Below are 25,264 nucleotides of genomic sequence, written 5' to 3' on the forward strand. Positions count from 1 at the left end.
GGAAATAAGGCAGACAACATCAACACAGGAATAAGTCAGGCTATTTTACGCAATGTGAAATACCCTCTAAACTTCCTAGGATCACTGTCACACCCTATTGTAAAAAGGGGACTCAAGTAGACCACGTGACTATGAGACCCTGAACTACATCTGTGGTATTTCTTGGGAACCCCGGCATCGTTACAGACAGCTATGTATTTTTAACTCATCTTATGCTTATAACAACCTGAAAAAGGAGTAACAGCCTATATTTTCGAGTCAGGAAAGGGAGGTATTAGAGATTTTTGCGGCTTGCGTGAGCCCCACAGCCAGTGGGCGTCAGAGGATTTTAAACTTGCCTGCGCACAAGGTGCAGGTGTCCCGAACCCCCGGAACGTCCTGGTCCGCGCACACCGGCTAAGGTGCTGCACTTCCTCACCGCCCCCGTGTGGCCCGCTGCGCGCGGACTGGCTCAGCCCTCCGACAACCTCCGAGTTAGATACGTGTAGTAATGTCGTCCTCTTTGACGGGCAGGCTCGCTCTGGGACCGGCCTGTGTTGCTGCAGGAGCGGGGCGTTACCGCCACCAGGCGGACCCTGCAGCGTGGATGAGGGTCTGGAGAAATTTGGGGGAAGGAAATTGGTGGGTGTCCTGGTGTTTGGGTTCTCTGGAGCAGTGAGGAGCCTCTCCAGCTGTGGTCCCCGCATGCTACTGCCTGTCCCTGAGCTCCCCGGGGCTTTGCCCCGCTTCGCGCCCAGGGATCTGTGTGTCCCAATTACCGTGCACGGTTTTCGCCTCTGCTTCAGACGGCGAAGCGGCCGAGGAGCAAGCGCCGAGGAGAGCGCAGGCCGCAGGGGTCCGATCTGGAGCCCCGCCCGCGCCGCAGCTCCGGCCCCCGGTCTCGGCGCTCACCTCCCGCCGGCAGCTCAGCGGGCCCGGCGCGGGGCGGGGCGCGCCGGGGCTGGGCGGGGCCGGGGCCGACATCCGGGGCCGGCGCGGGAAGCAGCGCCGCCGGAGGCTCCCGGGAGCGCGGGGACTCGCCGGGCTGGGCGTGCGCGGTCCGGCTGGCGGTATGCGCCTCCGCCTGCTTCTGCTGCTCGCGGTGTGCGGGGCGGCCGCCGGCGCCGCGGTGCGCACCCTCAGCCTGCGGGGCCGCTGGCGGATCCGCAGCGGGAACGGCTCGCTGGAGCTGCCGGGGGACGTCCCCGGGTGCGTGCACACTGCCTTGCTGCAGCAGAACCTCATCCAGGTAGTGCGTGCGGCCCCCGCCGCGAGCCTGCGCCCGCCTGCCCTCGTGCGGAGCCCCGAGCCCCGAGCCCTGGGCCCTGCTCCTCCGTCCGGCGCTAACTGCCCCTCTGCGTCCTGTGGTCTGGGGGGGGACAGGCCGGGGCGGTTTATCCACTGTGGCCGAAGAGCCCCGCGGGGGTCGGGCTCTATGGAGCCTGGCCGACCACGCTGGGACGTCAGGAACTGTGCCGGGCGAAGTTTAGAGAGCGCGGGCAGCGTTTCCACGGGGGTCTCCTTACGGCCGTGGTTCTCACTGGAAAGGGCACGTTGTCACTGACAAAGCGTAAGGCGGGGTAGGACTGTTTCAACTACCGGAACGGTGCGGGGGACGTGGTCTTTTGCTAAGTGTGAACTACATTCAGTAACGTCTCAGTTTTTCATTTTCGCTTTTCGTCCTCAGGGAGTCAGTTTTAGGATTGATGCAGCACTTAGGTTGCGGAGAATGGGATCTGCAGGTGTCAGGTGAGGAGCGTCAGTGCTAGTGGAAAGGCGAATGGCTGTTAAGGCTGACTGGGATATGAACAAAGGACTGTTTCCTCTCAGGGCGTGTAATGTGTGTGTGTGTGTGTTCCAAAAGATGCTCCAGTTTATAGACTCCTTGTGGAGGGTGTTTTACTGTTTGGCTGCCTACATGCGGAGGTTTGCAAACAGACTTCCACCTTGTTTTCCCATTCTTTAATCCTCTTTGACTGGGACGACGTGTACTTGATAAATGGGGCATGCATTGTCCCGATCTTCATAACAGCTCTACGGAATAGGTCTTCTTATCTGCATTTTATGGTAGGGAGTTATGGAGCCCAGAAGAGTTAGAGAACTTACCCAAGACCACACAGTAACTAAGTGGCAGAAATGCAGTTCTAACCCAGGCTGGCAGGACTCCGTAGCCTGGGTTCTGTAGGATGCTACACTTAACCTGGTGCTTTGGAAAATCATGTGGTTTGGAAGCACTGTGGTTGACTGTCAGGAGCATCATTCAGAGTTTACATAAATAACAGAACGGTCAACTAGGGTTATGCACAATTTCTGCTCTGGTATGCGTTAGCTTTTTTTCAGGAATGTATATCAGAAAGGAAGTGAATGTTGTAAAGGACACTCACCACGGTCTGGTTTACTTTTTAAGTAAATAATTCTCAAACTTAAGTACTTTATTTTGAGTCAAGAAACTACTTGTAACATAGTCCGCAGCTGACCTCATACCCTGGGTCTTCGCTGACACCTGTCTTGAGAATGAGTGCCTGCGTTTATTTCGCAGGGTCTCTGCTTGCCTCATTTTATTGATAGAGTTAAGCCAGTGGGAAATAATTAGTGGCTTTAGCAAATCAGATTGTTATTTTATGTTACAGGGCTATATATATCTCCAGAAACAATGTTTGGTTACTAGTTAACGAGAAGGAGGTTGCTCATGGTATGAGATAACTTTTCCTCGTGAGAATAATTCACGTCTGTTAAATCTCTTCAAAAATTCTTAGAAAAACATTGTCAATAAGGTGGATGTGAGTCTTAAACCATAGTGGGATGAGAGTGGGGCAGCTTTTTGGGGATTGGGGAGCTCCAGGCCTGTTGACAATAATCATCAACCTCAGAGTGATTACTGAGTAATGTGATGTTGTGATCCCACCTGCTTTATTACAGCATCTCTTTTTGGTGTTGACCTCGGGGAATATTCTGTAGTTTAGTGCAGACACTAGCTCAAATACTGTGTTTACATGAGAACTTGAAACATATCTTGCCTAAGTCATTCATTGATTTATTCATTCACCTAATTATCTCAGGTATTTAATGTGGCAGGCACTCTAACTGCTTGAAATTGAGCGGTGAAGAAAAAGGCTTTGTGCCGATAGACGTTGTAATGGAGGAGGTGGACAATGAACAAATTAATCAATGATATAATGACAGGTGATGCGCTGAAGAAAAATGTGGCAGCTTAAAGGAACAGGGAGTGAATGCTGGTTGGACAGGATTGCTATTTAAAAAAAATTGGTTAAACATAGCCATTTTGATAAAGTGACTTTTAAGCGGAGATCTTTTTGATAAGGTCTGTTTCAAGGAGAAGTGCATTCCTAGCAAAGAAGAGAAAAAGACGGAAGTAGGGAGGGGAGAGGCCTTGAGGTGGGGATGTGCTTGACCAGTTCCAGGATTAGGGGCAGCCAGGTGTGGCTGGAGCCCTGAGAGCCCGGGAGGTGGAGGAGTTCAAAGCAGGGCTGGAGGGCAGATCATGCTGGGCTTGCAAACTGACCATGGAGACACTTTGCATTTCATTCTGTTTGTGATGGGAGTTTTGAGCTTGCGGTTGCATGGTTGGGTTTGCCTTTTGGAAGGTCATTCTGGCTGTTGTGTGAAGACTACGAAGCATCAGAATGGAAGCCTGGAGACCAGGTGGGGGTCTGTGGCTGTTGTCTGGGCGAGAAGTGACTTCTGGCTTGGACCAGGGTGGCTGCAGTGAAATGGTGAGAATGGTTGTGAGAATGTATTTTCAATGTAGAAGCAACAGGATTTGTTCAGTTGGGTTTGTTGATGGATTGGGTGGGAGGAGTGAGAGAAAGAGGAGTCAAGGAAAACTTCAGGACTTCTCAGTCTGATTAGTTGGTTAAATGGAGTTCTATTTCCCAAGAGGCTCTGTGGCCAGCCTTGGGCGTTTCATAGGTGGCTGCGTTTCCTCTACAGATGGAAATCTTAGGGGTCTAGGAGAGCCTTTTGGGCTCGTAGCCAAAGGTTATGCTTCATTCTTTCAGCCTTCTATTATACCACACACTAAAATAGGCATTAGAAATAAAGAAATGAGTAAGACTCAGTTGCCTTTTGTGGGACGTCGTGTTCTAGTGAGGCAGAAAACCTCACTAATAACCATAGGACAGGTAAGTGCTCAGATAAGGGACCCTTGTTAGCAATGTTCCCAGCCTTCCTGTGCAATTCTTCAGTGGTGTAAGTTTGAAAAGCTTTTTTTTTAAGAAAGATGTTCTCAGTGTGCCAAATTAGAAAATATAGATAAGTAAGAAGAAGAAAACTCAGAGACCTGGCTTTCAGAGATAACGACAATTAACATTTAAAAATACACTATTATCCATTCAGGATTTGTCTATGTATATACACTGTCGACACAAACAATCCGTAATCTATAAATCAAAATTGGGGTGAGTTTATTATAAGCTAGATCTGAGGACTAGCCTGGGGCCTTCCTTCCCCAGGGAAGGAAAGGCACCGAAGAAGTGGGGTGTACAGAGTGGTTATATACAGTCTTGGAACAAAGAGCATACATCACATATGATAGGAATGTCCCTTTTACAATTGTCATGACATGCTAAGCTGGCACGGTAGGTCGGTGGTCAGCAGGTCAGTGGTCACAAGGTGAGCACAGCAGGTCGGTAATTAATCCTTAGTTCCCAGGAAGAGATGCTTATCCTTAAAGAAATGCCGATGTGGGGGAAAGTTACATTCCTGTCTTTAAGGGCATCATTCTTGTCTTTGGGACATTGTAAATGTTTAGAGCAGATGTACAATGCATGCTGAACAGGCCACTTCAGTCCCTTTTGGAAAAACAGTATCAGGCCAAATTAGTTTTAACCCAAATGACTTCCTCATATCCTCCAGTATATCCTATTGCTTGTCATTTACTTATCATTTTTCCCCTTTTTTATAATCTTTCAATAGAAAGCATTGATGATCAAAACATTGTCCCTCGGCGCTAGGGTGGTTGCTGCCTGCCCTGGGTCCATCATATCTCTTGGTGCCAGGCTTTTATCTCATTGATTTACCCAGTTAGCCACATCAGAGGGAAGTAGTCAGACAAGCATAGAGGTATATATTAACACAGGCAGCATTTCCTAGGTTATGTAATTTTTCAATTGATTTTAGGTTGTTGCACAAACATTGTACATGTGCTTTGACCTGACTCCTTATGTTTACATTGTTTATAATTATGAAAGATTCATTTAAGACATTCACCTGCTTTTTCATGTGCTTTAGCGGAGATGACACATTGGAAGATTCATCATGTATAAAAGCACAGCATTCACTTTGAATGATTGTATAGGTACCACCTTGGGATGCAGTTAAAACATCTAAGCCCATTCTATTTTGAAGGACAGCCTTTCTCATTGAAGACATTTTAGTATTTAATAAGGCTATTCCTGCTTGGCTATTGTTAAAGGCTTGTCGAGTTGATTTAGTCAGGGCCTCTATATATGATATGCATCCTCTAGCTCCAAAGAAGGAACAAATTAGCTGCTAGGTGGTCATACCAGTGGAACACTGAATGAGCCCATCTGGCCTTAAAGAGAAGAATGTTGACAACTCGTGTTAGCTTAGTGTGAGTCCTTTTCTGCATCCAAGGGAAACTCAGGGTGCAGTGCTCTAGCCATCCAGGCGGTAGGCAAGGCCAGAGATTTGTTCCACATAACCACTGAGTTCCGATAGGAGCCACCTGGTAAATGCCTGGCCTTCAAGACCAGTCTGTTCTGAATCAATCACTTTCTTTAAGTATGATAGTATTCTGAAAACCTTAAATGGAACATTATAAAATAGGTATACAGTTTAAGCATTGCAAAGGTTTAAATGAGGAGATATGAGGTTGGGAATACAGGCCTGGTCCGGAGTCTTGGGACAGCTGTCTGCAACAGTTGCCATCTTCTTCTCATTCTGGTTTGGAGGTTTTCGCATTGGTCAGCTGAAGTCTGGTATCAGAAATAGGAACTGAAACGCACTCAGGTGGAGAAGCCTTTTTTAAATGAAAAATGTGAATCCATGAGGGTCTGCCTTTTGATTCTGCAGCACATGAATGGGTTAAAAGTCCCTGGTGTGGTGCTTTCCAACAGGGCTGCAGAGAGTCTTTGATTTGATGCCTCTTCTGATAAATAAATTCTCCAGGTTGTACGCCATGATCCTTAAGGTCTTCATCTCCTGGGAGCTCTCTGTGAAAAGAATCAGCTCCTAACCTCTCATTTCTTCTGAGTGTCTCAATGAGACTTCAACAATAATTAAGATATCTCCTTTAAGCAAAGTTGGTTCATATGTTCTTTCATCTAATTGCCAAGGTCATCCAGTTACTCTCTCGAGAGCGGACAGCTGCTGTTTACCGAGGGTGTGATCTGAGCTTGAGGAGCATTAGTGGAGGAGCTTTTGGCCGTGAGAGATGGAATGCTTCTGAAAGCTTTGCCCATTGAGTTTTGATTGTGCTGTTAATTAGAATGTTGTATTATTGGCCAAATGTCACAAATAGATTTAATTATTTGTCCAGTGAAATGGGTTCCCTGGTCACTGTGTAACTCGGCAGGAATTCCTCAAACAGGAGTTATCCTTTTCAATAATAATTTACCTGAAGCCATTGCTGTTCTGTAAGGAAAGGCCTCAACCCAATGTGAGAACATACAGGTCATCACAAGATATATTTATCCATGAGATGGTGGCATTTGAACAAAGTCCAATTGCCACACCTCAAAGGGTCCCTTAGAAAGGGGAAAATGGTCTTGTGATTCATGAAATAGTTTCCCTAGATTATATTTTGGTCATGTAGGGCAATGAGTACAGGCTTTATGAACTGCTGTGGGAGAAAGTATCGAAAAGTATTGTTTTTCCTCTTCTGTTGCCACCTTTGTTTCTCTTCGGTGGTAATTTCTTGAGCCTGTAGGGAGGAAATCTTTTGCTGGGTTAGCAGAGTTAATAGAAAGTAGCAGGTATTCTCGAGGCTGGACAGCATATCCAACTTGATAGCATCCTTGCTTATCATTTAAGTAAGACCCATCTGTAAACTGAATTAGATAATAGAATGCAGTCATGGTCTTTTCCTCTTGTGATGTTGGAAGCAAGGTAGCAGGGTTAAGATAGTGAATAATATTTACCTATGCAATATAACCTAAGAGAGTTTATCATCCTTTACTTGGCCATGCTTCCCATGTAATTTAGCATACCAAATAAGCCTAATTAGTGTGCCTTGCTTTATAGGAAGAGAGAACAGATTTCTTTGAAAAGTCCCAGGGGCTCTGAGAATTCTCAGAGAAATTTTTTTTTAAGTCCAAAGAGGGACTTCATTTGAATTTTGGGGGCTTGTCAAAAACATCAAAAGATTTTAAAACATTTGGTCAAAGGGGTTTCTGGTCTTGTCGCTGTGAAACAATGCTTAGTTATCCATTTAACTAAAGTAAGACTCACTCAAAAGTAAAGAAAACCTTTTATGACCTCTTTATCAAAAGTAGACTAAAAGTCCAGGAAAATTATCCTTTTTAAGGGAAAGAGAAAAACAAATTATAATTTTTGTCCCAGCTTACTTCTGATATTAAAACTTATTCACGTAATTAAATTCATTTTAATCTTAGTTTCCCTCCTAGTACTTTGGGATAAATTTATCTTTTTTAATAAAAGAAACAAAACTATTTCTGTTCTTTGTACCTTCTTTACTGAAGGTACTTCTTATTTTCTTTGAATTCAAACATGTTTTCTTTATTAATCTTTAGTAACTTTAATCACATATATTAATTAGAATTTTTAACCCTTATAGACCTTAATTTTTAGTGAAAACCAAGAAGTAAGCAATTATAAACTCTTTTACATTAGCATTCTGTGACTTGGCAAATTTTATAAATACTTTTTATAATTTCTAGAAACATGTTATTTCACAGTGCAATCCTTTAATAAAATACAAGACATTTTTAAATAGACCCAAACAACTTTTAGTTTCTCCATAATAAGAAGCCAAAAGTAGATAAACTTTACATGTTTAGCAATAATGTTTCAGTATTTTATCCTGTTTGAAAATGACCTAGATATTCAGTGAATTTTTATCATTTAATTTCACCTAGCAAAACTTCAAAATTTCAAGTTACCAGAGAGATTTTGAAAGTTATCTTAAATATACATGCTGTAACAATTATTTTGAGAAGTTCACCCAACGCTTTTATTTTTTTCACATCTATGTAGTTTACGCATTCCCAGTAATTATTTAGATTGCCTACAAAACTTCATGAGACATTAGGCAAAATTTGACATCAGTTTAAGTGATTATTTTTGCTCACCAGTTTTGTAACAGAGATAGCATCAGCTTATTTGACCAATAGATGTGGAATGAGGGTGCCCAGCTGCATCATACCCACATACTGACAACTTTGAGGATGTGCCTATTTCAATCAAACCAACAAATTTAAACAAGCTTTCATTTACCAAAGATTAGTTCGTATCACGTTAATTTGAAAGATGTCTGGGTTTGTTGCGTTTAGAAATAATTTATGTAAGTGCTTACTTTAAGCCAATTAAACAGAGCTCTTTAGAAAGTATGCCATCTGGAGGTAAAATAGCACAGATACATAACTTACACATAGACATATACACGGAGACTCCACAGCTGTTGTTTTAAAATTACTGTCATGAATCAGTACAGTGATACGAGGCTCCTGAGGTGCTCTTATGGCTGTTTTTCTGGCCTTTTTTCCTTCAGTCTTAGGAATTTACTGCGCATGCTTGTTCCAAAGATAAGAGTGTGTGAGTGCCTCTCCTGGAGCTGATAGATAGTAAATGGTCAACAAATGATACTGTTACTCTTTTTAGGGTTCATGGGTTTGCCAACAGCTCAGCAACTTCCATGGGTCCTTAGTCATTAGATGGGGTGCTGAGCTGCCGTTTGCTTTAAATAAGACTCAGAGTTTTAACATGAGCAAAGGCAGTCAGACCAATCTGGAACCAAATAAAGATGGTTGCTTACCGTTTGGAATAGTTATTATAAATGTAATCTAAGCCTCTGTAACTTTTATTTTGGGGAGGTTAAGGTATTTTCCCTTAGTAATAGAAATTTTTTTAAATGGACTTTATTTTGGGGAGCAATTTTAGGTTCACAGCAAAATGGAATAGAAAATACAAATAGTTTCCATATACACCCACACATGCACAGCCTCCTCATCAGCATCCGCCCCAGGGTGTTACATTTGTTACCATCAGTGAACCTACACTGACAATCCTCATCCCTGGAGTCTGCCGTGTAGGCTAGTGTTCTCTCTTGACCTCCTACATTCTGTGGGTTTGGACAAATGTATGGTGCTATGTATCCACTGTGATTGTTTCATTCAGAGTAGTTCGCTCCCCTAAAAATCCTCTGTTCTCTGCCTATTCATCCCTCTCTACCCCTTACTCCCTGGCAACCAGTGATCTTTTTACTGTCTCCATAGTTTTGCCTTTTCCAGAATGTCATGGAATCATGTAGTATGTATGTATGTAGCCTTTTCAGATTGGCTTCTTTTAAGTAAGAGAAAAATTTTAACCCCTAAATTCTGTTTGTTTAGAAAAAAATTCTGAAAAGATTGCGCTGTTGAACTCAACATATAGTTTCCTTCAAGGAGCCTGGAGACAGGAAGGGGCTTCATGCCCAGCCAGCCAGATTGTCAGCCAGCCCCAGCTTAGCAGATTGGCGTTGGCCTTCGTGTCTTCCTTCGCGTGATATTTTTAACTGTGTTGGAGTGAGGACACAGTGTAGAGTTAGACAGAGGGCTGGGTGGAGACGCATGCAGGCTAGTAATTAGGTGCCTCTTCAAACCTATGTTCTTAAATATTTGTTCCATGTTTATTCATTAGAAAGTCTGAGTCAATGTATGGGTGAGGAGCAGAAAAGGAAGCAAATTTGTTGGGCCTGGCACACCCCATTTAAAAGTCAGTTTGGTGATTATCAGCTGTTATTAAACCTTATCAACTACTCCCTCCTCTAGCTTATCAGGATCTTTCTTCCGGTAGGAGCGGTTGCTGGCAGCTCCTTTCCCTCCGTCTGGAGATGCACCCAGGGATGTAGCAGGGCCTCGTGCAGATCTGTGCTCTGGGCAAGTGCCCGCCTGCTCCTCGCCCACCTGACTTGGTGGTCCAGCCCTGACCTCTGCGGACCTTAGACCAAATTAGCTCTTCTTTCAACACCTGGACTTGCAGTCCCTGAGGAAATGGCCCTCGGCCCTGCACACGGTTGCCCTCTGTGTAGCCGTGGTGGTGTTCACAGACAGATGACCTGAAAAGCTGCGCTGACCCCTTTCTGTTCTGCTCCTGTCTAGGAGCCCCCATCTGAGAGATAAAGGGTGGAGAACGAGGTGGAGAAGAAAGACCTAAGGGTTATGAAAGAGAGGACTGGAGGCTGGGCACTCGGGTGGAACAGCATCTGTGAGCGCCCAGCAGGCCAGGCATCTAGGGCAGAGGTTGCAACCATTTTCAGTCAAGGGCCAGATACGGTTTAGGCTTCCTGGGTCATGTGGTCTCTGTCATGTCTACTCAACTCTGCTATTGCAGGGTGAAAGCTGCTGTATCTAATTTGCAAAGGAATGGGCATGGCACTGCTCCAAGAAAACTTTATTTATTGCCACGTGTCCGTTCTTAGCTCGCTGGCCACCCAGAAACAGGCAGCGAGCTGCGTTTGGCCCGTGGGCTGAGGCTTGCTGACCTGGCCTGGGTAATGGAGGCAGTCCGACCGGATCTGTGCTGCCTGTGTGTTCTCTGTAGAGATCCTTTTCATGCTCACTTAGTGAAGCAGAATGAAAAGTAACTTTGAGAATGCTTGGTGAATCCAAGGACTGGGAGTTTTGCTCACGTTTGGGCAGCAGAGGAAAAGCATTCCCCCTGGAGACCGCCAGGGACAGTGGCAGCAGTAGGCACAGTGACACCCGCGGGGCGCCGGGGCTGAGGGCCACGCCCCAGAAGGCCTTCTGTTCCCTGCCAGAGCCTCGGAGGGTCTGTGTTTGCCTTTAACAAGGGAAGCCAACCTTAATCTCCACACGTGTTCTTTGTAAATGAAACTATTTTATTTCCATCTCAGAGCTCTTTCCTTTTAGGTATTTTGTTGGACTTTTTTTTTTTTTTTTTTTACATCTTTTAGTATTTTTAGGTTGCAAATGCCCGCTTTGTTTGAAAGGTAATGATCTCTTACGTGGGCAGAGCGCTAGCCTCGAGGATGCCATGTGCCAGCATATGAAATGCTTGTGCTCCTAGGTCAAGGGTTTATTAAATTTTAGGTGATTATCATTAATAATTTATTTCATGTTAATTTAATAAATTTATTTTTGTGTGTTTAATCATCTACTATAATTTTTATCCACAGGATCCGTACTACAGATTTAATGACCTTAACTACAGATGGATCTCCTTGGATAACTGGACCTACAGCAAGGAATTTAAAATCCCCTTTGACATTAGGTACTTATGTGTGTATACCTGTACATATAAGTTTACTAATTATTATTATTTGAGCTTTTCTTCTTTTTCTGTCTCTGCAATAATCTTTTGTTAGTTTAGGTTTCATATCAGAGAGTTGTCAGACTAAAGCCTGTGTAAGAGTGAATTTGTGATTTATGTGTTGATTTGTATATGAGGATGGTGCCTCTGATCATCAGTCACTAAATTATGTCTTATTCAGTCATTTTTCCAGTGATTATAATGGAGTCACCTAGGCTGAGTCAATCCTCTTATTTGCGTCTCCTTCTTCCTGCCCCCAGTAATCAATAAGAGTGTATATATTTATAATATGGTCAAGTAAGATCACAGACACATCATTTGTTCGATGTGGTGTTAAGAGAGCCTTGGCCGAATATGAAGCCTCATGAGGCTGTGAGGAAAAGCATGACATAGTTTTCAGTAATGTTCTGTGTAGCAGAATGTAACCCAATTATATCTATCACCGTTATTGCTAAATGTAGAAAAAAAATCCTTCTGTCCCTTTTATATGACTGTTTTGGTAATTATTCACTAGCCCCTTGAAAAAGAAATAAAGCCAGAATTATGGTGCTCAGTATCACGGAGTTAATGTGCTCTGGGCTGTTACTTCTAGATAATACTTAAAATATCTCTATTAGGGGTCCTCTTTCATCTTGAACTCAACGTATCCAAAATTTCATCAGGTGGCTTGCTCACTTAAAGCTTACTTTGTGTTCTAACAGCCTCATTGCTTCTCTTAATGTAACACCATTGTTCCAGTCTTCTACGCCTAAGGTGCTTTTGGCTCATCATATCTTTCCTTCATCTTCCTGTATTCCATCTGTTTCTGAGTCCTATTACTTTCTTCTGTCGTTTCTCTTGATTCAGCCCCTTCTTCCTCATTACCAAGTTTCCACCTTTGCCTAGGCCTTTATTAGTGAGTGCCTGGAATTGGGCCAAAGCTGCCTAACTAAATTTCTCGCTTTGTCTTTTCATTCTCTTTTCTTTCATATGTACAAACATTAGACTCATCTTCCCAAAATATTGAGTTTACCACAGTGTCTGCCTTTTGATTTGCAAATCAAGTTTAGTCTTCTCTGCCTGTCTGTGAAAATACTGCTTACTGTTGCCCAGGCCGGTACCGTGTCCTGTATCCCCTCTGCCTGCGGACCTGCCCAGCCTTATCCCCTTAGTTGCCCAGCACTGCTTCTACACCGAATCAGGCCTGTTACCGTGATGTTCTTGATGCTGTTAGCATTGCCTTGTTTGATTTTACTCTCCCTTTAGGGGTCTGCCCTCTACCTACATATTTCTACTCATTTAAAAAAAAATAACTTGAAATATAATTTGCATACCATTATAATTCACCCATTTAAAGTGTACAATTCTGTGTTTTTTGGTATATTCACAGAGTAGTGCAACCATCAATAAATTTTAAAATATTTTCTTACCCCGAAAAGAAAGCTACACCCATTACCAGTCATTCCACATTCTCCACACCCCTCTCCCCCATCCCTATCCCAGCCTAGGCAACCACTAGTTTATTTTCTATCTCTGCAGACTTGTCTTTTCTGGAAATCTCATGTAAGTGGAATTATACAGTATGTGGTCCTGTGTGTCTGGCCTCTTTCACTGAGCACAATGTTTTCACAGTCCATCCATGTTGTCACATTTACCAGTACTTCATTTCTTTTTATTGCTGAATAGTATTTTACTTTGGGGACATGCCACATTTTATTTATTCTGTCATTGAAGTTCCTGTTTCCTTCTTGAAGGCTTTCCTTATGACATACACTCTGATAGCACTTGCAGCCTGTCCAAGAAAACTGCACCACGAAGCAGAAGAGAGTGAAAGTTTTCTCTTTGTTTGCTGTGTTTTAGGCTTGAGTGCCAACCAGACTGCAGACTCCTTAAATTCCGAGACCATTTTAGTTCCCCGTAAGGCTTAGCAGCGTGCTGGGCACATCCCAGTCGCTCACAGATACTTGTTAGTTGGTTAATGTGTTTTCTTAGGTAGCGTCAGTAAATGTAATAGTTTATAAAAACATTGTGCGTCTGTTGTTTAACTTGGTTCTCATAAGAACTTTGTGAAGGGCTAGAAAAAAGTGAGTGCATTTGGAAATTGTAAGTTGTATTTTGATTTTATGGTGATTAAAATATTGTGAAGAAAGAGGGGCCGGCCTGGTGGCTTAGTGGTTAAGTTCATGTGCTCCTCTCTGGTGGCCTGGGATTCACGGGTTTGGATCTTGGGTGTGGACCTACACACAGCTCATCAAGCCATGCTGTGGTGGCAGTGTCCCATGTACAAAATAGAGGAAGACTGGCACAGATGTTAGCTCAGGGCCAATCTTCCTCACCAAAAAAAAATACATATATATATTATGAAGAAAGATATGCCAGGTCATTCAACATAAAAATGTATTAAACGAAAATTTTTCAAAATTTAATTGGAAACTGCCTTTTAAGAATGTGTATTTTCTGAGAATTATTTGTTTAGTTCTTAACTAGTTAAAAAAAAGACTCATCTAAGTTAATATTTTATATGTCTTATTTTAAAAATCTTTTCTTTTTTTTTAGCAAATGGCAAAAAGTAAATTTGATTTTTGAGGGCGTTGATACAGTTACAAAAGTCCTGCTCAATGATGTTACTATTGGGGAAACAGACAACATGTTCAAAAGATATGTAAGTATGTAGTGGCATCAGGTTAAAACCCCACTTCTGGCCTAACTGCCGTTGTGAGTAGAGAAAGGTAAGGGCGTCATTGCCTGTGCAAGCCGGGCCAAGCTCTTTGAAGCTCTGAGTAACTTACTTTATTTCTCAGTTGCCACACTGTAGAATGGTGAAAACACTACAGACCCTATGGAGTTATAAACTCATTATCTAAAATGATTGGCACAGTTCTTGGCATGTGAGAAGTGTTCAATAAATGCTGTTCCCTTCTGCATTATTTGTGATCCAGAGTTTCATGGGAAATGACAATAGACTATTTTAAAAGAAAATGCTCCTTGTTTTCTGGAATAATTACCATAAGAGATTGTATCCTGACTCCCCCATCTATTTCAAGGGTAGACTTTTCAAACAAAAGTAACTTATGACAGAAATACACGCTGTTCCTCCCAGAGAGTGGTTGTCCTGAAGAATCTAGGAAGTCCTTGGCAGTTCAAGGCTGTATGTAAATAGCCAGTGCAGACATTCCAGGGCTAAAGCTATTTTCTGATCACTCTGTTTGCTAGGACCTCATCTGTCAGTAAAAATAGCAAGAGAAACCTATGTGCTCAGTTAGAACTGAGAGCAGGCATAAGTAGAAGATAAAAGCAACGGACGGTCACTTGGAGACAGAGGTTGGATTGGTGGTTACCAGAAGGGATGAGGGGAGGGAGGAGGGCGAAAGGGGTGGGTAGGCACATGTGTGTGGATTGTAATTAGTCTTTGTGGGGTGAATATGATGTAATCTACACAGAAATTGAAATGTAATGATGTGCACTGGAAACTTATATAATGTTATAAACTAATGTTACCTCAATAAAAAAAAAAGAACTAAGTGTAGGCAACTAAGTTATACTGTTTCAGAGAAGTGCTTTCTCCTGCAAAAAGGATAAACTTAAAGATTTCAGTTCTTTTATGTATCTTTCATACATTCTGTCTGTATCTAAAATTTCACGTGCAAGGCTGCTTCCATATCTGTTCTTTCCCTTTAATTCAGAGCTTCGATGTTACCAGTGTGGTTAGGGACGTGAACTCCATCGAGCTCCGTTTCCAGTCCCCAGTGTTGTATGCGGCCCAGCAGAGCAAGGCTCACACTCGCTACGAGGTGCCCCCAGACTGCCCTCCAGTCGTCCAGAAGGGCGAATGCCACGTCAACTTTATTCGAAAGGTAAAGGTCTCGCAAATGGCTGGGGCTCTAGCCCTGGGGATGGGCTGTGCGTGCACAGGAAATGCTTGTTTGAAGGCTCCAATGGTGTTTCCTAAGTTGGGCATCTCTGTCCTGCCCCCTTAGTGGGATTTGAAAATTTGGAATAAGAATCAAAAGATTATATGAATTTTTGTGGAAAATCTTTGTCTTTCTAGGTTTCCTTCTTGAAGCAGGCTTCGGAATTTAGGTAACATCAGGAAAAGAAGAAAACTAGGTGACTGATACTGTAACTTTACAAATTAGTTTTTAACATTTAGGTTTATCAAACTTTTCACCAGACTGTAAGGTTCATATATATTAGTGATTCTTGTTACTACGAAGCCTTCTGCAAATATTAGTATATTTGCTGACATGTTCTTACATTTTATTGTAGGTTCTCATAAAATCTAACAAAGAGAAAATCCAGAAGGTGATTATTTTTCTCTGAGTCTGATCTCAGTCTAGATGACTTGGATTTATTGTAATACATGGTTGAATTAGTATTCTATGTGACATTTAGTTTTTTATTCAAAAATTTTTTTATTGCAGTAGAGTACACATAACACAGAATTTACCATCTGAACAATTTTCAAGTGTACATTTCAATAGTATTAAGTATTTTCACATTGTTGTGAAGCCAGTCTCCAGACCTTTTTCATCTTGAAAAATTGAAACTCTCTACCCTGGAAAACAGCTCCCTATTTTTCCCTCCCCCCTGCCCCTGGCAACAACCATTCTTTCTGTTTCTACGAGTTTGACTCCTCTAACTACCTCTTATAAGTGGAATCAAAGAGTATTTGGTTTTTTGTGACTGGCTTATTTCACTTAGCATAGTGTTCTCAAAGTTCATCCATATTGTGGCATGTGTCAGTATTTCCTTCCTTTTTAAGGCTGAATAATATTCCATTGTATGTACATACCACAAAATTTTGTTTATTTATTCATCTGTCACTGGATATCGGGTTGCTTCCACCTTTTGACTGTTGAGAATGATGTTGCTATGTATAGATATACAAATATCTCTTTGAGACCTTGCTTTCAATTCTTTTGGATATATACCAAGAAGTGAGATTACTTGATTTTATGGTAATTCTATTTTTAATTTTTTGAGTAAGTGACATTTAGTGTTAACAACAAAGGTAATCGTTGGTTTCATTGTGAAGATACTAAGTGTAATTTTCTAGCACTGGTTATCTAAAACCTCAGTTGATAAATGCTAATTATTTAAGTGGCTCTCTTTAGACTGACTAGACCTACCATTAAATTATATTTCCTTAAGATAAGTGCTAAGGTCAAAATTATACCTTCCCCTGTTTGATTCAACCTCTGCCAGTTTGTGTCAGTGTCTCAGTAACTGGTCGTTTGTGTTACTGTAACTGAACAGTCTGTAGCTTAGCAGAGGTGTTCCCTGGAATACTTGTGTACTTATACTTCTGTATAAAATTCATCTTTTGTTTTTTGCCTTTGGCTTCAAATGGCACAGTGGTTTGAATACGAGAGGTTGTACTTTTCCCCTCTCTTCTTCCATCTTTAACCTTCTATCAAAATGAGGACTTCTTGGATCCTAATGTGGAAAGTTTACTTTTCCAGTCATTAGTAAAGATATACATATATGTTATACATATATCTGTGTAGTATTTTCCCTCTACCCCCTATTCAATTTGTAGCATTTAAAATGTACTTCCAGATGATCTAGATAGAGCAAAGTCCCTTGTCACTGAAATCAGGAGTCAGACCTGGGTGTCTGCTCTCACAGTGTGTGGAACACTAATCTTGGGAACTTGCCAGAATAATGAGCTGCATCTTGGTGTCCTGGCTAGATTGACGTGGTCCGGTGGGAAAAGACTTGAGCTGGAGACCAAGTCAGGAATCTTGGATCTGAATTCTGGCTCTAAACCCAGAGTGATCTTAGACAGTCCCTCATCTGTATATGGAGCTAATCCCTTCCCTTCCTTCCTGATTGTGTTGGTATGAAGATACAGTGAAATAATGCTGTAGGGGCCACCCGGTGGCAGAGTGATTAAGTTCCCCTGCTCTGCTGAGGGGCCCAGGGTTCGCCGGTTCAAATGCTGGGTGTGGACCTACACACTGCTCATCAAGCCATGCTATGGTGGCATCCCACATACAACACAGAGAAAGACTGGCATAGATGTTAGCTCAGTGACAATCTTCCTCAAGCAAAAAGAGGACGATTGGTACAGATGTTAGCTCAGGGCCAATCTTCCTCACTAAAAAAAGAAAAAATAAAAACAACAATTACAACAAAACTGGTTCCTCTGCTGATTTTTTAAAAAAAGAAATAATGATGTAAAGTGCTGTACAGCTATTCAAAATGTAGAGTGGTGATAGTATTTAGTTTGGAGACTTATTTCTGTAATTATATACTTCTAGGTGTGTAACAGACAAAAGGCCTCAGCTTAGCTTATATGAAGTGAGTGGGATAGAGGTGGGGAGTGAGGTATAAAGAGGAAATGTTACTCTCCGTTTTTTTTTTTTTTGGTGGGGGCGTGGGGGCAGTAAGTGAGATGCTGGATATTTACGGTTGAAGAAGAGGAGGCGTGTTTACAGGACGTTCAACTGTAGCAAAACGAATCCATGTGGAGATGTGAGACGTGCTTGTGCAGTGCAGTGAAAGCGCTGCTCGGGTGCTCTCAGCCCCACGGCTGCCATCTTGATAAGGAAGTTCTTTGGACGCTAGGTTTTCATAGTATTGCATTATTTCTTCTCTCATTTGCTAAATGCAAGTCTCTGCTGTTTGTTAAACGTGCTGTATGGCCCTTATATTTTATTGATACCTGAACCCCTCGTGTACCTCTTGGCTCCTCCAGGAATGAACAGGAAAGAGAATATCCGCCTCCCTCTTTCCGTCTGCCTCCTGTAGTCAAAGGTCTGCAGCCACTGCGCCATGAAGGTTCAGGAAGATGTGTGCCCTTTCACTCAGGGAAGAGCTGAGAGAGAGGAACCGGTCCTCACATTTATGCTATAGGTTCTCTCGGACAGTTTTCTCTCTTAAGGATTAGTCTCTTGTTTCTGAACTCTTGACTTCGTGTGAATAAGGAATTTACTTAGTTGATTCGTCGCTTGCCAGGGCATATTTTCTATTCAGGTTTGACAGGCAGTGCTGTAAAACTTGTAGTCCTTGTGCACTTTCTCACTTTCCTTATGGGATCAGCACGGAGTCTTTCATCGTGGGCTCTTTGTTGACTCGGCTGCTTGAATTCCTGGGAACATGTTCAGTAGTTAAATTTTACTTTTTTCATCTTCTCCTCGGGAGCATTTTCTCCATCAGTTTTTTGACTCTTCTGCTTTCTCCATTTCAGTACAAGCCTCCTCTTGTCTCTCCTATCTTGCTTATCTAGCTTGGGTGGTGAGACACCTCACTTCAGCCCCCCCCCCCCCCCCCAGAAGTATTCTACACCCTACACCATCCTTCTTGTTTTCCACTTACATCTCTGGCTGTTCCTTCTAAGTGTCTTTAATATAATCAACCTCCTCCTGTTAGAAGTCGTTTCAGGCCTCTCTCTGTTCTAGACACTTTTCTCCTCTCATTTTATACCCTCTTGTCGCCTATCTCATTTCTGCGATAACCAGTCACATTTTCAGTGACTCCTAATAGTGTGTCTTCATCCAGACCTCTCTTCAGTTCCAGACCTTATGCTCTATTGCCTGTGTGGCATCTTCACGTGCCTGATTCATGGGGCCCTACAGCTCATTGTGTCCAACACTGCCCTTGGGATCTGAACCCTTCTCCCAGGGCTCCCTGTCTTGCAGAGTGGAACACCATCCACAACAGTTGCTCAAGCCAGAAACCTAAGGGTTATTTTCGATAACTCTTTCTCTTTTTCCCTCCTCCAATCCATCACTAAGTCCTTTTGATGTTATGGCTGTGACTTCATCAATAGTTCTTGAATCTTTCCACGCTCCTTTCTACTACCATTCTTGAATTCAGTGTGTCATCTTTTCTTGCATGGACTATTGCCCTGGCTGCCTAACTGGTTTCCTAACAACCACACTTGCCTTCCTCCAGTTCATTTTTCACAGAGCAGCCAGAATGTTCTTTTCAGACAGAAATCATCCCAGCACTCCCCTTCTTAAAACTCTTTAACAGTTTCTCATTGCCTTTGAGCTAAAGTCCAGAGTTCTTAGTTCTGTCTGCCCCATGCCCACTTCTCCGGTCTTCTTCCCCACTCTTCCCATCCTTCTCTCTTCATCTCCCAGAATGCATCCTTTTCTCCTCACCTTGAGCCCTTTGCCCTTGCTCTCCCTTCTGAAAGGGGTGCTTTCACTTCCGTCTCCCCTAAACACCTCGGACTGTTGGTACTCACCCTTCAAGCCTCCGTGTAAGGTCACTGTTGTTCAGGGAAACCTGTCTTGACTGTCTCCTCCTCCCATTATATGTTCCCTGTCTGTTTCCCTTGCATTTGTGATTCATGCCTGAATTTCTTGCTGTACTGTGAGCATTATGAGCGGAAGGACTGTGTCGGTTTTGTGTATTAATGTACCCCCGGCCTGAAACATAGCAAGCTCTTCACAAATATTTTTTGAAGGAGTGGAAACTTTATTTGGAGAGGTTATATGAATAGGAGTGATTTATAGCCCTTGATGGGGAAAATAGTTGGCCTTAGAAAATGTTGAATATTTCTGCCCTCCTCCTTCCTATCCCTGATAAAAGAATTACGTATCTGAACTTAACACACTCTCCAGTATATATTCTCAAGATGGTTTTCATTTTGAACACGGGAATCTGATACTTAAGTGGTGAATTTAGACAGATGCAGATGCTATGAAGTGGTTTTAATTCTTTTTCTCTGTAATGGAAATTAATTTATATCTTAGATAAATACAGAGCTTAGGAAATAATAATTATTATTATGAGAACAGTTTGGCCAAATCCTCAGGCTCTAGTCTACACATGCTCCATTCAGAAAGTTCTTAGGACTTCCTCTTGGCGCTGGTTCCTTTTTAAAAGCTGAACTTACAGCCTCACACACTTTTTTTCCCCAAAGATTTTATTTTTCCTTTTTCTCCCCAAAGCCCCCCGGTACATAGTTGTCTATTTTTAGTTGTGGATCCTTCTAGTTGTGGCACGTGGGACGCCGCCTCAACATGGCCTGATGAGCGGTGCCATGCTCCCGCTCACAAATTTTAGTTAACTGTGTTTTGAAAAATTGTTTTTTCTTTTAAGAGGTAGAAATTCAAAAACTTCTGCTTGAAACAGGATTTGTTTTAAGGGACCCATCTTCTACTTTTGAATTTGAATCTCTGTAAATTAATAGGAAATCGAGCATCTGAAGGGAGGCTTGGAGCCAGGCTGAGCGAGGTCGGGTGAGACGTCCACCCTGGACCCCTGTCGGTGTCTGAAGTTTAAACTGGTAGTTTTTGGGCTGTAAGTTCAGAACTCATGACTTCTGAATTCACACTGCAGGAAACAGGGGTTGGCAAGTCTAGCTGGAGTTTCTTAAACCTACTTATAAATATCTTTATCTTTCAATTTGTTTCCTCCTTCTTTATAGTTATTACATTTAAATACGATATTCTTATAGTTATTATATTTAAATACAATGATAGGCTCAGAAATATTTTGGAGAAATTTAAAGAGTAACTATTGTGTTGCTTCAATGTAATATGCTTTTGAGGAATAAATGTACATAATTAGATTTTATGTTCTTAGAACATTTCTGCCAAATTTAACTATGTTGCATAGGTTGATATATTAGTTATTGTATTACTTATCTATTGCTTTCTAACAACTTATGCCAAAACTTATCAATTTAAAAATAACATTTTTGGGGGCCGGCCTGGTGGTGCAGTGGTTAAGTTCGCACATTCCGATTCTCAGCACCTTGGAGTTCACCGGTTCGGATGCCGGGTGCGGACATGGCACTGCTTGGCAAAAAGCCATGCTGTGGTAGGCGTCCCACGTATAAAGTAGAGGAAGATGGGCACGGATGTTGGCTCAGGGACAGCCTTCCTCAGCAAAAAGAGGAAGATTGGCAGTAGTTAGCTCAGAGCTAATCTTCCCCACCCCAAAAAAATTTCTTTTCACAGTTTCTGTGAGCCCAGAATCCAAGTGTGGCCTAGTGGGGTGCCTCTGGCTCAGGGTCACTCAAGAGGTTACGATCAAGCTGTGGGTCGGGGCTGTGGTCCTCTCAAGGCTCAACCAGGCCTGGAGGGTCTGTGCCTCTGCTCGCTCATGTGGTTTCTGGCAGGCCTCCGATTGGCTTCTGAGCTCAGTTATGTGCGCTTTGCACAGAGCTGCCGCACAGCCTGGCAGCTGGCTTCCACCTTGACCAAGGGAATGTGGGAGAGGGTGCGCCAAACAGAAGGTGCGGTCTTTTATAACCTAATTTTGGAAGTGCTGTCACCTCTGCTGTGTTCCGTTGGTTAGAAGTGATTCACTAGGTCTAATCTATCGTCTGGGGGGGGATTACACAAGGACATGTACACCAGGAGGGGATTGTTGTGGGCCATTTCAGATGCTGTATATGGGGCACAAACACGCACACACACACACACACACACACACACTATTACGGACTTGATTATGTGCCCCTTAAACTCCTATGTTGAAGTCCTGACACTATTTAGAAAGAAGGTCTTTAAAGAGGCGATTCAGTTAAAATGAGACCGTTAAGGTGGCCCCGACCCAGTGTGAACGATGTCCTTGAAGAAGAGGACATTTGGACAGCACGGAGGGACACTGGGATGCACAGCGGGAAGCCGGCCACCTGCAGGCCCAGGGGAGAGGCTGCGGGAGAAGCCACACCTGGCGGCACCTTGATCTTGGACTTCCAGCCTCCGGAATTGTGAGGAAGTAAACTCATGTTGTTGAAGCTGCCCAGTCTGTGGGATTTTGTTGTGGGAGTCCTAGCAAATAGCAGATAGATAGGTTTATAATATTTTAAAAGAAAAGGTATTTCATAATGTTTAAATGTTAGTTATGGTAATCAGAATCTTCTTTTTTTTCCTTCACTTTGAAATTACAGGAGCAGTGTTCCTTTGGTTGGGACTGGGGGCCCTCCTTTCCTACCCAGGGCATCTGGAAAGATGTTAGAGTTGAAGCGTATAATTTTTGTCAGCTGAACTACTTCACATTTTCCCCTATATATGGTAAGCTAAAAGATGTGATTCCTTGTTTTTGATGTGTTTCTTGTTCTTTTTTGAACCAACACCATGTTATAAAAATTGGCTTTATAATTTGAATATATAGATACACTTCTCAGAGACTTATTTTTAAAAATTTTGTGGCATGTTAAATTTATAAAAGTGTAAAACATATATAAACCTTGATTTATCATGAAAATTTACAATATAAAGCAGATAAATGGGTAGATACCTTTTTAAAAAATTTTTTTATTTCATAGTCTTTTGTTTTACCCAACCCATACAACTCTGTTCCTATGGGGACAGTTAAAAAGATATGTTAGTAATGGTATTATTATAACAGTATTATCTCCGTTTTCCTGTAGTTATCCCTCAATGAAATACCTTCTCTCAGGTGAACAATATGTCATAACATATGTTGACGAAAATAATCCATAACCAATCTATAGATGAAAATTTGGGTGAGTTTATTCTGAGCTTAAATCTGAGGATTATAACCCGGGAGAGTCTTTCCACACAGGAACAGAGCACTCCAAAGAAGTGGGGGTATACAGGGTGGTTGTATACCCTCAAAGAGGATGTTTCACGTATGATTGAAATGTCTCTTTCACGATAGTCACGAGGCTGCTCTGTTGGCACAGCGATTGATGGAAACAGCAGAAAGGCCTGCTGTCTCAGTGAACCCCGCAGGGTGGCAGGTCTGTTGCCTCGAGCTGGGCGGTCACAGATGAGTGCTGCAGTCGGTTCCCAGCCTAAAGAAAGATGCTTAATCTTTAAGGAGATGCCAACGTTGGGAGGGGGAGGGAAGTTGCACCTTTATCTCAAAATGTCTAAGCAGATACACAATGCATGCTCAATGGCCACGGTCAGGCCCTTTTGGAAAAAGCAAAGTCAGGCCGAATTAGGTTTATACCAAATGGCTTCCTCATATACTCCAATATATCCTATTGCTTGCCATTTCAATTTGTCACATAACATATGCCAAATTATTCAATTTGGCAGCTTTGTCAGATGATGTTCACATATATATACCTTTTAATGTTTTTTTGAAAAAGAAGAAAGGAAGGGAGGGAGGGAGAGAGGAAAGGCAGCTCTAAGTTTCCCGGAGCTGCCTGCTTTCTTAGAAGAACCGGGCTGCTGCTTGCCTTCCTCTTGCTGTCCACAGTAGGGTCAGAGCTCCCGGCCTGACCGCCTGCCTCGCCCCCACCGTTGGGCTGACTTTCTATCACTGCATTTTCTCCTCTGGTGGCCCTGACATACCAGCCTTGTAGGAGTTGAAAATAAACTGGAAGACAAACAAGGCACACAGAAAGTTTTGTCAGGTAAAGAATACTACTTTTGGAGTTGAAGCAACTATTCACCAGGAAGGAGAACTGAGTAAAACCTCAGAAATCTCCCAGACGTCCATGAGTCAGTTCACAGCTGGTCAGTGTTTGTTGAGTTCTTGCGTGGTGCTGTGTGTGTTTGGCACTGAAAGGGAATGTGTTTGCTGGTGCTCACCTCTCTGAAGTTGGTGCGGTGAGGACAGAGACAATTACCAAAGCAAACAAGACGCTGTCCTAGTCTTCTGGGATGGGAGCCACAGTAGTTCAGAAAAGCAAAGACCAGTGAGGATTTGAGAAGTCAGGGAAGTCAGGGTGCAGGTGAAGGCAGGTGGGATCTTCAGTGACCACTCTCGGTGCTCAGGCCCCCTAGGCGAGTCAGCGATGGAGAGGGGTGTCAGCACCGCAGGAGCTCCGCGGTCCTTAGGGCCCGTCTGTGTTCTGAAGGCAGAAGACAAAGCAACTCAGAGGTGGGTGATAATTGAGCAGGTTATTAGGTGCTGCTGGCATTTTTAAACCTTGAAAAGGCGTTAGCAGATCTGATTTAAATTGCACATATAAATGTGGCTGTTAATAGCTCTAGTTGAGTGCTTCCCAAACTATCCTTGGGAGGTGTAACCTGAACTGAGCTTTGCTACTAAAATCAAATCGTGGTTCATACTCACTCAACCCCACCGATAATTTTTCTCGGGTATATATAATAAAACTTAGTGTAAGCAGGAGTCTGATTTTGCAAAAAGTTCTTTATTTAATAGTATTGAAGATTAATCAGTGTCTTAGGCTGTTTATAAAAAGTGCTGAGTTCCAGGTACTCTGATATCTGAAAAAATTTGAGTAAGACTGCTCTAGTTTGATTTAAAACTGACTATAAAGCTAAACATTTCTTCCTGAATATGAGTCATTAGAGTTCAGTTTATTAGTTACTAGCGACTGGGTGAATTTTATTTGAATTAAATCAATTTAAATGATGCTTAAAATTTAATTTTGATTCAGTGTAATCAGTTCCCTACATCAACTACATTTTTTGTGTGTGTGTCTGAGGAAGACTGGCCACTGAGCTAACACCCGTGCCGGTCTTCCTCACCTTCTGTGGGCGCTGCTGCAGCGCGGCTTCACACGTGGGGCTAGGTCTGCCCCCGAACACGAGCCTGCGACCCCGGCTGCCGCTGAGGCGGAGCGCACGAACTTAACCGCTACGCCGCCGGGCTGGGCCCTCAACTACATTTTTGGCCGTTTATGACGGCGATATATTTTGTACTTAGCATAGACAAAAATATGTTTCCTATTCAGCAGATGTGCCCTGTGCATATTAAGCAGTAATTCTTATATTTCTGATTAATTTTATAATTTCAGTGTGGTTATTTTAGGTAATAAAATGGACTTCTGAAAGCATTAGGAGAGGAGCTTCCTGAGTGTTTGTCAGTTTGTCTTTGGAAGACAGCATCGTCACTGAAATCATAGAAGTTTAAAAGGTGGAAAATAAAGAGGATAAGTCAGTATATTCTGGGTACTTTTATGCATTTATTTAGTACGTACTAT

The 25,264-nt window shown here is 42.7% G+C and overlaps 1 protein-coding gene across 3 annotated transcripts in view; it reads left to right on the top strand.

Annotated features, from left to right (window-relative positions):
- The first annotated feature begins 947 nt into the window (after positions 1–947).
- Positions 948–25,264, top strand: part of MANBA (mannosidase beta) — a 120,724-nt gene continuing 96,407 nt past the window's right edge. For all 3 annotated transcript variants that reach the window (XM_044766393.2, XM_044766394.2, XM_044766392.2), the window contains exons 1-5: positions 948–1,228; positions 11,315–11,409; positions 13,984–14,089; positions 15,111–15,281; positions 22,286–22,409. In XM_044766393.2, the coding sequence (XP_044622328.2) occupies positions 1,052–1,228; positions 11,315–11,409; positions 13,984–14,089; positions 15,111–15,281; positions 22,286–22,409 (673 nt within the window). In that variant the 5' untranslated portion in view covers positions 948–1,051. The remainder of the gene's footprint in view (positions 1,229–11,314; positions 11,410–13,983; positions 14,090–15,110; positions 15,282–22,285; positions 22,410–25,264) is intronic.

This window comes from Equus asinus, chromosome 3 (assembly GCF_041296235.1).
Source record: "Equus asinus isolate D_3611 breed Donkey chromosome 3, EquAss-T2T_v2, whole genome shotgun sequence".
In the NCBI taxonomy this organism is placed as follows: Eukaryota; Metazoa; Chordata; class Mammalia; order Perissodactyla; family Equidae; genus Equus; species Equus asinus.